Genomic DNA, 13,016 nt, shown 5'->3' on the forward strand with positions numbered 1-13,016 from the left:
AGTAGAGACGGGGTTTCACCATGTTGACCAGGATGGTCTCGATCTCTTGACCTCGTGATCCACCCGCCTCGGCCTCCCAAAGTGCTGGGATTACAGGCGTGAGCCACCGCGCCTGGCCCCTTAAAGATCATTTCTAAAGAAATAAATAGTATTCACATCTATAGAGATTTTTGATGACATGTTGTCAGGCTTCCAAAAAAAATTATACATCAATGATATATAAAAACGTCCATTTCTCCCAGACCATTTCACACTCTGGAAACATACATGTTTTACCATTTTATAGGCAAAAATCTGAGTATTTTAATTTTTGTTGCTTTAATGAGTAGAGAAGCTTTTATAAGTTTCTTAGTCATTTGCATTTAGAATTACCTGCCAAAGTTCCACAGACTGCCCCACCATGAACATCTATTCATTCCCCTCCCAGCATCTATACCATATACTCTGCAACCTCACCTGGTAGAGTAGCATATGAACCACCTGTGCTCATTCCTCCACTTGTGTGCTAAATCTCAACTCTCCTTACAACTCCAAGACATCATTCAGCAATTCCTGTCTCGCCTGCATCATCAGAGTTTATCCTTTACTAGATTACTCTTATGAGCATCAAACACACTGCTACTTCTCCTACTTGAAACAAAACAAAAACAAAAGACCGAAAAAAAAAAAAAAGCAAATAACTACATAAAAGCCTGGCCCTACTTCCCTGCTCTCCTTTGCGTAAAAACTTCTCAAAATAGTTATCTATACACATCGTCTTCAATTCCTTTCTTATCCATTCAAATCTATACCATCAGGCATTTGCTTCCACTTCTTCAATTAAAATGGAACCTTCAACTAAAGCCACCAACAACCCCTATTAAAGCCAACAGTCAATTATCAATATATTTTACTTATCAGCAGCATGTATTCAATGGACTGACTGGTTCCTCTTCACTTGCCTTCCAGGACACTACACTCTCTTGGTTTTCATGTCTCATAGACTTTTCTTAGTGTCCTTTGTTGGCTCTTCCTCTTGTCCCTAACATTGTAACGTTGGCAGGCCTAAGGGATCAGTCTTTGATTTTCTCCTTTCTCTCTTTACTCACTACTTTAGTGATCACACCCAATCTCATGCTAATGACTCATATCCATGTAACTCCAGTCAAGATCTCTTTCGTGAATCCCAAACCCATATTGTGTGCATCCACACAATCTCTACATGGATACCTACTGGTATCACAACTTCATTGTGTCCAAATCTCAACCCTTGATTTTCTCCAAAGCCAAAGCTTGCTTCACATATAGTCTTCCCGTCTAAGTTGATGGCAACTCCATCCTTCTAGTTGCTCAGTCCACAAAAAGCAACTATTTGGAACTATTCTTGTTGCTCTCTTTTTCTTACATAGCTCATTGAATCTGTCAACAGATGCTATTGGCTCTGCCTTTAAAATATATCCAAGAGCTGACCTGGATTCCTTTAACTCTCTTAGTGTCCAATATTTTCTTGCACTTCTACCCCCGGCCCCACAGCTTATCTTAAACACAGTAATTGCCAAAGTGATTCTGCTAAAACATAAGTCTGATTTTGCCACTCTGCTCACTTCTGCACAACACCTTCCAACAGCTTCTCATATCACACAGAGCAAAAGTGGAAGTTTTAAAAATGGCTACAAGGCTCTAAATGTCCTGTCCCACACCCATAACTCTAGGACCCCACGTTTTACTACTCTCCAGATCTGTCACTCTGTTCCTGCCACACTGGCCTCTTACCAGGCTTACTCCCACCTTGGTAAACACTGGCTGGAATACTTTTACCCAAATATCTGCAGACTAGTTCTCCCAACCCCGTCCTAACTTTTATGTCACTTTCTCAACCAGCCCTACCCCAAACATCTATTTAAAATTACAGTCTGCCCCCTCCAATCCCCAATACCTTCTACCTCTCTTACTTTGTATTTTTTCATAGCACTTATCACCTTCTAACACTACTGTATATAATTCACTTATGTATTATGTTTACAGTTTTCAGTGTGCTTCTATTTCATGAGTACAGGAATTTTTGTATATTTTATGCCAATAGATGCTGCAAATATTTGTTGAAAATATGAAGAATCAGTCAGTCATATCTTCATCTCCTTTGCTCCACTTTCCTTTTGGCTGTTCACCACTCAATTAATTTGCAAAATGTCTTCATGTATTACGGATTTTAATCTTTTGTACCTGATATGTTGCCGACATTTTCCTGTCTGTTATTTTTTACCCTTGTCAAATTTTTCCTTTAAAAAATTATTTTAGAATAGAAACAATATTCATATGGTTCAAAATTCAAAAGGTTTAATGAAAGAGGATACAATGAAAATTCTTTCTCACACCTACTCCTCCAGGCATCTGGTTCCCCTCCCTCAAGCTGAATGTTATCAACTTTTGGGTATTGTTTGACATGTAAAAGCAAATTTATAAATACATATATAGGTTTACTTTTTACTGTTTTACACAATGTAGGCTGTACATTGCTTTAATTGCTTAACTATATACCTCACCTTAACCCTTACATATTGTTCCATGTCGGTTAATGTAAATTTTCACCTTTTTATCTGCAGAATAATGTATTGTATGAATGTACAATAATCTGTAAAAATAGTTCCTATTGATATTAAGGGTTTTGCTCAATCTTTCACTACTGCAATGAATAACTGTAAAAACAAATCGGTGTATACATATTCAAGTATATTTGTATGATATAATATTGAGATTTGGAGGCTGTCAGGACAAAGGACATGTGCTTTGTGATTTGGCAAGTCCTGCTGATCTGCTCTACAGAAAAGTTTCATCAGTTTCAACTCCCTTTAGCAGAATATAAAATACCTATTTCCCCACACTCTTGCCATATCTGTTAGATTTAGTTGCAGATGATAAAAACTACTCAAGCTCTTTAAGCAAAAAGGAGCTTATGACTAGATATTATATGACTTACCCAATAATTCCTCTGTCACGATTATGAAAGGCCCCACCTACCACCTCAGGACGCTATAATTTCAGAATATGATCACATGAGCAAAATGAATGCCTCACTCCTTGCCTGTTTTCCATTTTACTCAATTCTGAATCCAAATTCCTTCAAAGATTTCAGATTATCTGAGCCCAAATCACATCTATTGACCTATCTATTCATGACAACATGCTACAGTTTATAAAATGCTTAATATAAGATAGCAATAGTTCTCCCTCATTATTGCTTCTTTTCCCCAGAATTCTCCTAGGTATTCTTTTTTAATGTAAATTCAAATAATCCTGTGAATACTTTTTTGAGATCACATTAAATTTATAGACTGAGGAAAAATATATCTATAATTATTAAATCTTCTATTCTGAGACTAAAATATGGCTTTAAGTTTTATGTCCTTCAGGAACATTTAGAATTTTTTTTCCTATAGTACAGATTTTTTTATATTTCTTATTAAATTAATTCCCAAATATTCTATTTTTTTATTGCTATTACAAACTGTTTGTTCCTTTCATGAGATCTAGATGGCCATTGTTTATATATACATGAAAATTTGGGTTTTATTTATAATAAATTTATACCCAGCCATCTTACTAAATTATCTTGTTTCTATAGACTTTTTCCATTGTTTGCATGAGTTTTTCTTGTAAAAACTCACTATCTGCAAATAAGATAATTTTATCTACATCTATATTTTATAACTCTAATATCTTTGTCTTATCTAATTGTGTTTCCTAGTATTTCCAAAATAACATTAAAGAATGGTGGTGTTTACAGACTTGTCACTAATAAAAATACTTCTCTTGTTTTCCTATCAAGTTTTTAGAAGTTTATATAGTTTATTATAGCAAAAAGTATTCATCTATTATATTTACATTTTTAAAGAATAAATTTTAGTTTTTTAATAGCATTTCAGTGTTCAGGAGGATAAGCCATAATGGATATCTTTACATTAACTATTTTAAGATGCTGGAATCATGAGATTGAATATTTTATTTATAATTTTTGTATTAATAGATACAAGTGAGATTGGGCCACAGTTTTTGTATGTGTGCAATATTTTTCAAGATTTTCTATCAATGTTATACTTGCTTCATAAAGATAACTTAGAAGTTTCCCTCCTTTTACTATGCTCTGAAACAGTTACATAGCAATTAAATTTTAATTTTTTTCTGTCTCTGTTTAAATTAATAAACTTTATATTCTTAGCACAGTTTTAGAGTCACACCAAATTAAGCAGCAAGTATACAGAGTTCCCATTTATCCTCAGCTCCCGTGAAAAATAAAACCTCTTCCACCAACAGTAATCCTTGCCAGAGAGTACATTTGTCATAATCAATGAATCTACAATGACACATTATTACCCAAAGTCCATAGTTTATATTAGGATTCACTCTTGGTGCCGTATATCCTATGAGTTTTGACAAACATGTAATGACATTTATCTACCATTGTAGTATTACACAGAACAGTTCTATTGTCCTAACACTACACTGCGCTCTGCCTACTCATTTTATTGCTCCCTTCTAACCCCTGGCAACACTAATTTTTTTACTGAATCCATAATGTTGCCTTTTCCAGAATGCCATACTGTTGGAATAATATACTATGTGGCTTTTTCAGATTGGCTTCTTTCACAGTTACATGCATTTAAATTTCCTGCATGTCTTTTCCTGGCTTGCTAGTTCTTTTCTTTTTAGCATTGAATAAAATTTCATTGTCTGTGTGTACCACAGTTTATTTATCCATTCACCTCCCAAAGAACATCTTGGTCACTTCCAAGTTTTAGCAATTATGAATAAATCTACTATAAACATCCATTTGCAGGTTTTTGTGTTGACATATATTTTTGATTCATTTGGGTAAATACCAAGAAGCATGATTGCTGGATTGTATGGTAGAAGTATATTTAGTTTTATAAGAAACTGCCAAACTGACTTCCAAAGTGGCCGTACCATTTTGAATTCTCACCAGCAATGAAGAAGAGGTCCTGTTGCTCTACATATTTGTCAGCATTTGGTGTTGTCAGTGTTCTGGATTTTGGCCATTCTAATAAGTGTGTGTGGGTATCTTGTCTTAATTTGCATTCTCTAGTGGCACATAATGTGGACCATCTTTTCATGTACTTATATGCCATCTGTATATCTTTTTTGGTGAGGTGTCTTCAGGATTTTGCCCATATTTTAATCAGGTTGTTTGTTTCCTTATTGTTGAGTTTTAAAAGTAATTTGTGTATTTTGGACAACAGTCTTTTATCAGATGTGTCTTTTGCAATATTTTCTCTCATCCTTCAGCTTTTCTTCTCATTTTCTTGACATTGTCTCTTGCAGAGCATAAGTTTGTCATTTTAATGAGTTCAGCTTATCAATTATTTCATTTATGGATCATGCTTTTGGTCTCAAAAGTAATTGTCATACCCACGACTATCTAGGTTTTCTCCTATGTTATCTTCTAAGAGTTTTACAGTTTTATGCTCGACATTTAGTCCTATACATTTTGAGTTAGTTTTTGTGAGAGGTGTCTAGATTCTTTTTTTTTTTTTTTGCATATGCGTGTCTAGTTGTTCCAGTAACATTTGTTGAAAAGATTATTTTTGCTTCATTGTATTGCCTCTGTTCCTTTGTCAAACATCACACCTATGTGGATCTATTTCTTGGTTCTTCATTCTATTCTGTGGATCTGCTTGGCTATTCTCTGGTCATACCACACAATCTTGATTACTGTAAGTCTTAAAGTTAGGGAGTATCAGTCCTCCAACTTTGCTCTTCTCTTTCAATATTGATCTGGCTATATGGGTTTTTCATCTTTCCACATAAACTTTAGAGTCAGCTAGCTAGTCTATATCCAAAAATCTATTTGCTGGGATTTTGACTGGCATTGCCCTGAATGCATAGATCAAGTTGGTTCCTTTCATCCTCCTGCTGCCAGAAGTACAAGGGAATTTTTCTCAGATATTTATAATGAGGACTTACTATAGCTCCTGGAGTAAAACTCACAAAAATGTGGAGCATCTCCTATGACTGGGTCTTCCTGGAGTTTTTAACTACCAGAGTTGTCCACACTGAGCCTCTAGCAGTTTATCAATTACAGTTCAGGGATTCTTAGCTCATTACTGGTTCCTGCAGAGGTTTCTGCTCATGGGTTTCTGTTCCAGTAAGTTGTAATTCTTTGTATCTTCCTGTCTCTCCAATTTTGGGGGCAGCACTTTGCGCTGTGGTCTCACTCATCTGATAGAACAAAGAAGAGCTGTTCATTTTTTAGTTTGTTCAGCTTTTTATTTGTTGTTAGAGGCTAGTGACAACTATATTTCTATGTGCTAGACTGGAAACCAAAAGCCTCTATTTACTAGAGTTAAAACTTCTCTGAGAAACTATCATGCTAGATTTTTTTAAATGTTTATGTAATTGTATTTATTTAAACTTTTCCTTTATGAGTTTCACTGAAAATAGGCTTTGAATTGTCTTCTGCATTTCAAGATTACTTAATTTTTATCTCATTCTTTTATGACTTTACTTCTTCATATCTTAATGCATCTGGAGTTAGTTGTGTCAAATAGAATGAAGAGATCTAACCTTATCTTAAAATTGCCTGTTATCTAATGCTATCTCTTAAATAATCCAATATTCCCCAGTTTTGAAATTTGCCTTTATACTAAATTAAATCATATTTTTCTGTTTTATTTCTATTTTATTCTACTGATCTGCTACATACTCCATAGTCACATAGAACTTTAACTTATTTTGATTTTAAAATATGTATTTATATTTGGCTGTGCAAGTCCCATCCCTCAACCACTAGTTAAACTTCATTTTTAAAGTTTGGTTGATTTTACAAGCTTAATCTTCCTAATAAATTAGAATATTTTAAATAATTCTTCAGATTAATTCCATGAGTTATGGATATTTTGAAGCCAAATCAACTATTGTGTCGAATTAGGGATGTTTTTAGTTGCAAACAACTAAAAATTCAAGTCACGCTGGTTTAAGACAATAATTGGACTAATGGCCCTTAAAACTCCAGCAGTGAGGTGGACTTCCTATGCCATTCAAATAAGGCACCAGCTCAGTTTCTCCAGGACTCCCCGTCTCTGCCCTGTCTTCAAGGGCTGTCTTCCTTTGGTCACCAGATGACTGCCAGCAGCAACCTCAGCCATGCAGAAGAAAAGATAACTGCTTCTCACAAGCACCTAACAAAAGTCCTGAGCTTTGCTCAGGGAAGCCTATGCTAACCCTACCCATTCTTCAAAGTTCACAGTGAATTTTACTTCTTCTATCAATCCTCCTAAATTATTTTATCCTCAATGTTTCTTTCCTCTGCAGAAATATTAGCATGTGCATTAGTCTGTTCTGATGCTGCTAATAAAGACATACCCAAGACTGAGTAATTTTTAAAAGAAAGAGGTTTAATTAACTCATAGTTACACATGGCTGGGGAGGCCTCGCGCTATTATGGCAGAAGGCAAAGGAGAAGCAAAGTCACATCTTACATGGTTTCAAGCAAGAGCATTTGTGCAGGGGAACTCCCATTTATAAAACCATCAGATCTCAAGACTTAATCACTACCACGAGGACAGTAGGGAAATTGCCCCCATGATTCACTTTTCTCCACCTGGCCCCAGCCTTGACACGTGGGGATTATTACAATTCAAGGTGAGATTTGGGTGGGGACATAGCCAAACCATATCAGCATGTGATGCATATTCATCTAATCCTCTCCTGAGGATTAGACATCCCTGAGCTAGTCACTGTGACCTGGGGGAATAAGATCGCACTGACTGGTACGTACTCCCAATCACTGCCTATCTTTGGATCTAGAGATGGAATCATTTCACACCAAACCAGTGAGCTACTACAAAACAGGAAGAATTAGAATAAATACTGGGACTAACCATAATGTCCACTGCCTTTAACCCAATGAAACCCTTTCATAACTAAAAATGTCCCCTGGATATTTCAACTTTCTTACAGCATAGCAGTGTATAACTGTCTATGCACACACTCCCACATACATGAACACAACCTATGTGAACCCAATAATTAGAACAAAGAGGGCAAAAGGCCATATCACAGTAGTAGAGATACTGGTAAACTAGAAGTACAAATAATATTATAATTTGTTGTCCTAGGTAGATCAGCATCTTTTATGTCCTACTGCTCACAAGCCATGGACTACTGAGAGTCGCAACCTCTGTATTTATTTAAAATAGCTCTTTTATTCTTTCTTATGAAAGACCCAACTCCTGAAACTTCAGTTTTTATTGATGCTTCATTATTTTCTGCCAACATATTTATAAAATATTTTCTTTAGTTGACGTTTGCATGTTATTTTTATTTGGTCAGGGTAAATGTATACATGTTTCTTTCCCCAAATATTTCTAGCTTTCTCAGAGGCAAAGCCATATACTAAACTAATCTGTCTGTTGAACCCCCTACCAGGGAGCTTGCAATGACTACTGAGTATTAAAGTTTATTCAATAAATATTCATCGAGTAAAACACATCATCAACTGTGTAAAATGTATTTTGGATAATTATAGGTGGCAACCAGACTATTAAACTATAATTTATGAACTTTATCTTCCTCCAAAGTAGATTCCTATTGTTCCCATAACAAGCCTTGCCTTCATTGTTTTTCCCTTCAAATTCAACTCACTTGAACAATCGTTTATTTAGAAGATGCTAAGGATACAAATATAACTACTAAATTACTTTGTCCTCAAGGGGTTTACAGTCTAGTCATTTAATCTCCCTTCTTAGAATGCCCTCTCTACCCCCTTCTGCCTATGCTAAGCATACCCCTTCTTCAAAGTCCATAGTGAATTTTACTTCCTCCATCAAGCCTTCCTAAGCTATTTTATCCTCAATATTTCTTCCTTCTGCAGAACTCTTAGTATGTGATGTATATTAATCTAATCCTCCACTTAGTCTTCAGTAATTTCAGTGTAGCTGTGAATCCCAACTGTTTCTGAGTCACACAGGGTTGCATTATGAAAGAGCAGCAATTGAAATTAGATTTAAAAGAAAGAAGAAAATGGGCTGTGAAGAATAGGTCTTACTGGAAGGAAGCCATTTCAGACTTCCTTGCCATTTGCTAAGGCAAACTCCTCCCTGTCAGGCAGTTGCTAATCTAGAAACATCATGATTTCAGTCAGCTTTCTCAGGGGGACAAGGTATCATTTGGGAGAGGAGGTCCTGGGCCAGCCAACTTGCTTTAAATGAATAGGATCAGATTCACCTTCTTCACAGCTGCAGTTAATCAGCCTGATTATAATGCCCTCTCCACTATCAAACAAACAAATCCTCTTTCTTGATGAGTTCTAAAATCTCTTTAATAAGATTGGGACGGGGAGTGGAGGGAGAATGTTCATTTAACAATTGGAGACATAACTGTAGTGCATGGTTGCATCAGTACCTCACTATGACTGACTTCCAGTTAACATAATTAATCCATCATCAAGTGTATATTACATGTTATTAATTTATTTCTCAGCTTTATTGCAAGATAGGAGGGAAGAAAGGAGAGAGATGGGGAAGGAAAGGCTCTCAGGAGACAAAAAGGTGTGTGATGGGGAGAAGCTAACCTCAAGAAAAGGGCTCCAACTTCACCTAGGATTGGGTCTATTCACTGACAAGTGTGCTGAGACAAATAGAAGCTGCAACTGAAGAGTCTGCATCAGGAAGCTACCAAAGCAATAACTCTACTTGGTATAATTTAAGGCTTTTTTCCTCCTGGTATTTATTTCTTACTAGTAGTAGTTTCATACAGAGGAGCTGCAGTTAACAGGCAATTCATAAGAAATATAAACATTTGTCATATTCATTTTCTTCCATTCCAAAGTTATAAACCTTTTATTTTAATTTATTTTAAACGTGGCCCTTCAGTATTTTTCTTTCAAAATATACATTCTTTGGGGAAAATATTGAGGTCAATATCATAGCACACAAAGCTGTTTCTCTACAAAATGTCCCCTAGAAACCTTATACACACTATAAGGTAGATCGCTGATCAAGTTCAGAGTGGTGTATCTGGATTTGTCTTCTAAGTGAATTTTAATGTAGAAGATGCTAGAGAAGATGACCACTGCTAAACTGAATTTTACATCACTGAACATTATATTTGCCATGCAGACGTGGATAATCATTCTTGGGAGAAAACTAGAAGTGTATTTCCTAAAAATGAAATTTAACACGTGGAAAAAATTATTTTAAAATTTAGAAAACATATTGTGTTTATCATAGGATAAAATTACAGTCAATTACAAGTAACATAATTCTATGGGTACATTTTCCATTGTATCAATTACTGCAGAGTATCTTGAAATGAAAAGTTGTGGTTACTGAAAATTCATATTTGAAAACTATTTCTTACCTGTGTAGTGAAGAGCTCAATAAGAGAGATATTTTCATCATGTTTTAACCTTATAATAATCTTAAGAGCTATTATGTCAAGAATTTTTTTTTAAACTAAAACCCTCTCCATTCAGCAAATAGTCAATCTAAACATTTATTGATTGTATTCTAACTACAGAGTAATTATACAGTAAATCAGAAGTATAGTGATCCCAAACAAAAATAAAAAGTTAGTGTCAAAAGTCTACACAGGACTCAGTTAGTTTTATCTTATCACCTGTATATGTCTTCCAATTGCAAATCAAAGTGTTGAAGCTTCTTTTGATATTTCTGTGTAAACTTAAAGAACTCACTAAGGATTGCTGATTTCAAATCAGGGTATGGGCATTCCAAACTTTCTAATTCAATGGGCAGTTCACTAAGCCGGTTAGCCTTTTCTTCCAAAGAATGATGTAGTATCTGAAAAAAGGTATACGATTATTTATTTAACATAAATAACAAATTGATAAACACATAAATTACTAGCCACATCACACTTGCCTTTATAGTCCAGTCTGAAAGATCATTTTCTATTCTCTGTTGCTCCAGACTAAGTCTTTCAAAGGCAGCTTTCAATTGTTTCTTCACAAAGTCAACCTACAGGACATTTGGAACAAGTAGCATGCAAATTATTGCAATTCATTCAATTCTTATAAAGACACAAGAATTATTCTCAAAAGCCAATCAGTGATTAAGTTTAAAGACCTGTGGAAGAAAGTTAAAGAGATGCCAGTCAGGTAGGCAGTGCTCATCAGACAAATGAGCTGCAATGAGGTTCCCAGACATCCCAAAAGTAAGCTCAGAAAGTACAGTGCGGTCACAGCCACTCTGCAGCCACATTTTTATTTTCTCTGTGGTAATGCAGAGAACTTACTAGATGTCTCTGCTCCAATCACCCCTTCCTTCTCTTGCACCCTTGCCTCTAATCGCCATCTGGGCATACATTTCTATTTTTTTATTATTTATAAAAGCAATATAACAACATTACAGAGTAACTGAAAAATTTACCACCACCTAAATTTTTATCAAACATAGCACACCTATACTCAAGAAGCTTATGCTCAGTTGAGGGGAAGCAGCTGACAAACTAATAAAGATATGTGGGAAGGGGTCAGGAGCAGGAAGGCAATGTCAAAAAGGGTGGTATAATAGGGAGTGACTGTGGCTTCTAAGCACAGGACTCTCAGAGAAGAGGACATTTAAGCCAAGATCTAAATGGCAAAAAGTGACATCAATGGGACAGAGGAAATGGCCAGTACAGGAATGGGCCTGGCATGTAGGAGAAACAGAAAGAAGGCCAGCCAGGGTGGTAACTGAGCTTTTATGGGAAAGGGAGATTGTCAGTTAGGAGATGTGATTGAAGAAGCAAAAAGTGGGCTAGGTGGATAGAAGGACTTAGGTACTCACAGGAGCTCCTGGGAAATTTCAGCAGCAGGATGACTTAATCCCCTTGCACTGGGGTAAGATCCCAGGATGCAATGGGAGGAGAGGCAAGAATGAAAGCTGGGAAGCCAGTTATGAGGCCACTGGAACATTCCAGGCAAGAAATGAGGGTGCCTGGACAGAGTTCAGGCATGTGTTTAAAATATTTAGTGGACAGAATTAGCTGATCTATTTAAATATCAATTACATATTAATATGATTTAATACACAAATTGCACATGTTTGTTTCTTATCTCAAACTCTTCTACTTGGGACAAAAATGAAATATTACATTATCGAAAATAAAGGTAACATACTAACCTCTTCCAATACTTTCATGGAGTTAAACTCAATATGTAGGTGTGAATGCTGCAAAGTGTGACGCTGTCTGTATTTTAGATCTGCTCTCAGCTGCTGAACAGGATTTATCACATTTTTAAGATATGTGTGCCATTGCTCTGATAGCTCTTGCTCTACGGTGAAACAAAATTGAATCAGAGGAACACATTATTATTATTTTAAGTATCTCCAAGAACAGATCCTTAGAGTGCCGATTTGGGGATTCCTTTAGAAAAAAACAAATGGCAGCTAATATTAAAAGAACATGAAGTGAGTGGCCCATTCTCATTCTTCAAAATAAGACTCCCCTTTAATTATGGGATCAAAAAATCTTACCAAAATGTGTAAGGTCACAAAGACATTCATTTCCAATGTTCTCTTCATTGAGAAGGGATTTTATTTCAGATTCCATTTTACATCTGAAATAGATGTGAGCTCAATAAATGTTATGATCATGAACATACATCTAGGTTTTAAAAAAATAACCAAAGAGATATTTAATCTAATGTGGCTTTGTCATCCGTTCATTTATTTAAACCATGTACTGTACTAAATTCTTAACATGGCTTGGGTCCTTGCTAGACACTGAGTTAGATACATAGGCTCAGGCAGAAGAAACAGCGGGAGCAAAGGCCAGCTCACAGCAGGTGCTGGCAGAGCATGTGGAGAGTGCATTGGGAAGCACTGAAGGACAGCAAGCTGACCTCACCTCCTCAGATGCGGGTTTCAGAAAGATTCCCAATGCAGCAAGATAGATCAGAAGGAGATGTGAGCAATAGAGATGGAAGATGAAGGAGAAGGGGTCAGACAAACCTGGAACAATAAGGAGATAATTTTAAAAGTTCAGAAATGATGAGACCCTGAATTACGGAGATGGAAGTA

At 35.9% G+C, this 13,016-nt stretch overlaps 1 protein-coding gene across 4 annotated transcripts in view; it reads right to left on the reverse strand.

The window, feature by feature from the left end:
- Positions 1 to 13,016, reverse strand: part of CCDC148 (coiled-coil domain containing 148) — a 200,835-nt gene that overhangs the window by 159,396 nt on the left and 28,423 nt on the right. For 3 of the 4 annotated variants that reach the window (XM_017547333.2, XM_017547342.2, XM_017547359.2), the window contains exons 5-8: positions 12,471 to 12,553; positions 12,117 to 12,268; positions 10,875 to 10,970; positions 10,612 to 10,793 (exon numbers count right to left, since the gene is read on the reverse strand). In XM_017547333.2, the coding sequence (XP_017402822.1) occupies positions 10,612 to 10,793; positions 10,875 to 10,970; positions 12,117 to 12,268; positions 12,471 to 12,553 (513 nt within the window). Of the gene's footprint in view, positions 1 to 10,611; positions 10,794 to 10,874; positions 10,971 to 12,116; positions 12,269 to 12,470; positions 12,554 to 12,843; positions 12,940 to 13,016 lie in introns of those variants that run through there. The other variant, XM_037745317.1, reaches the window with a different exon arrangement.

This window comes from Cebus imitator, unplaced genomic scaffold (assembly GCF_001604975.1).
Source record: "Cebus imitator isolate Cc_AM_T3 unplaced genomic scaffold, Cebus_imitator-1.0 Scaffold10, whole genome shotgun sequence".
In the NCBI taxonomy this organism is placed as follows: Eukaryota; Metazoa; Chordata; class Mammalia; order Primates; family Cebidae; genus Cebus; species Cebus imitator.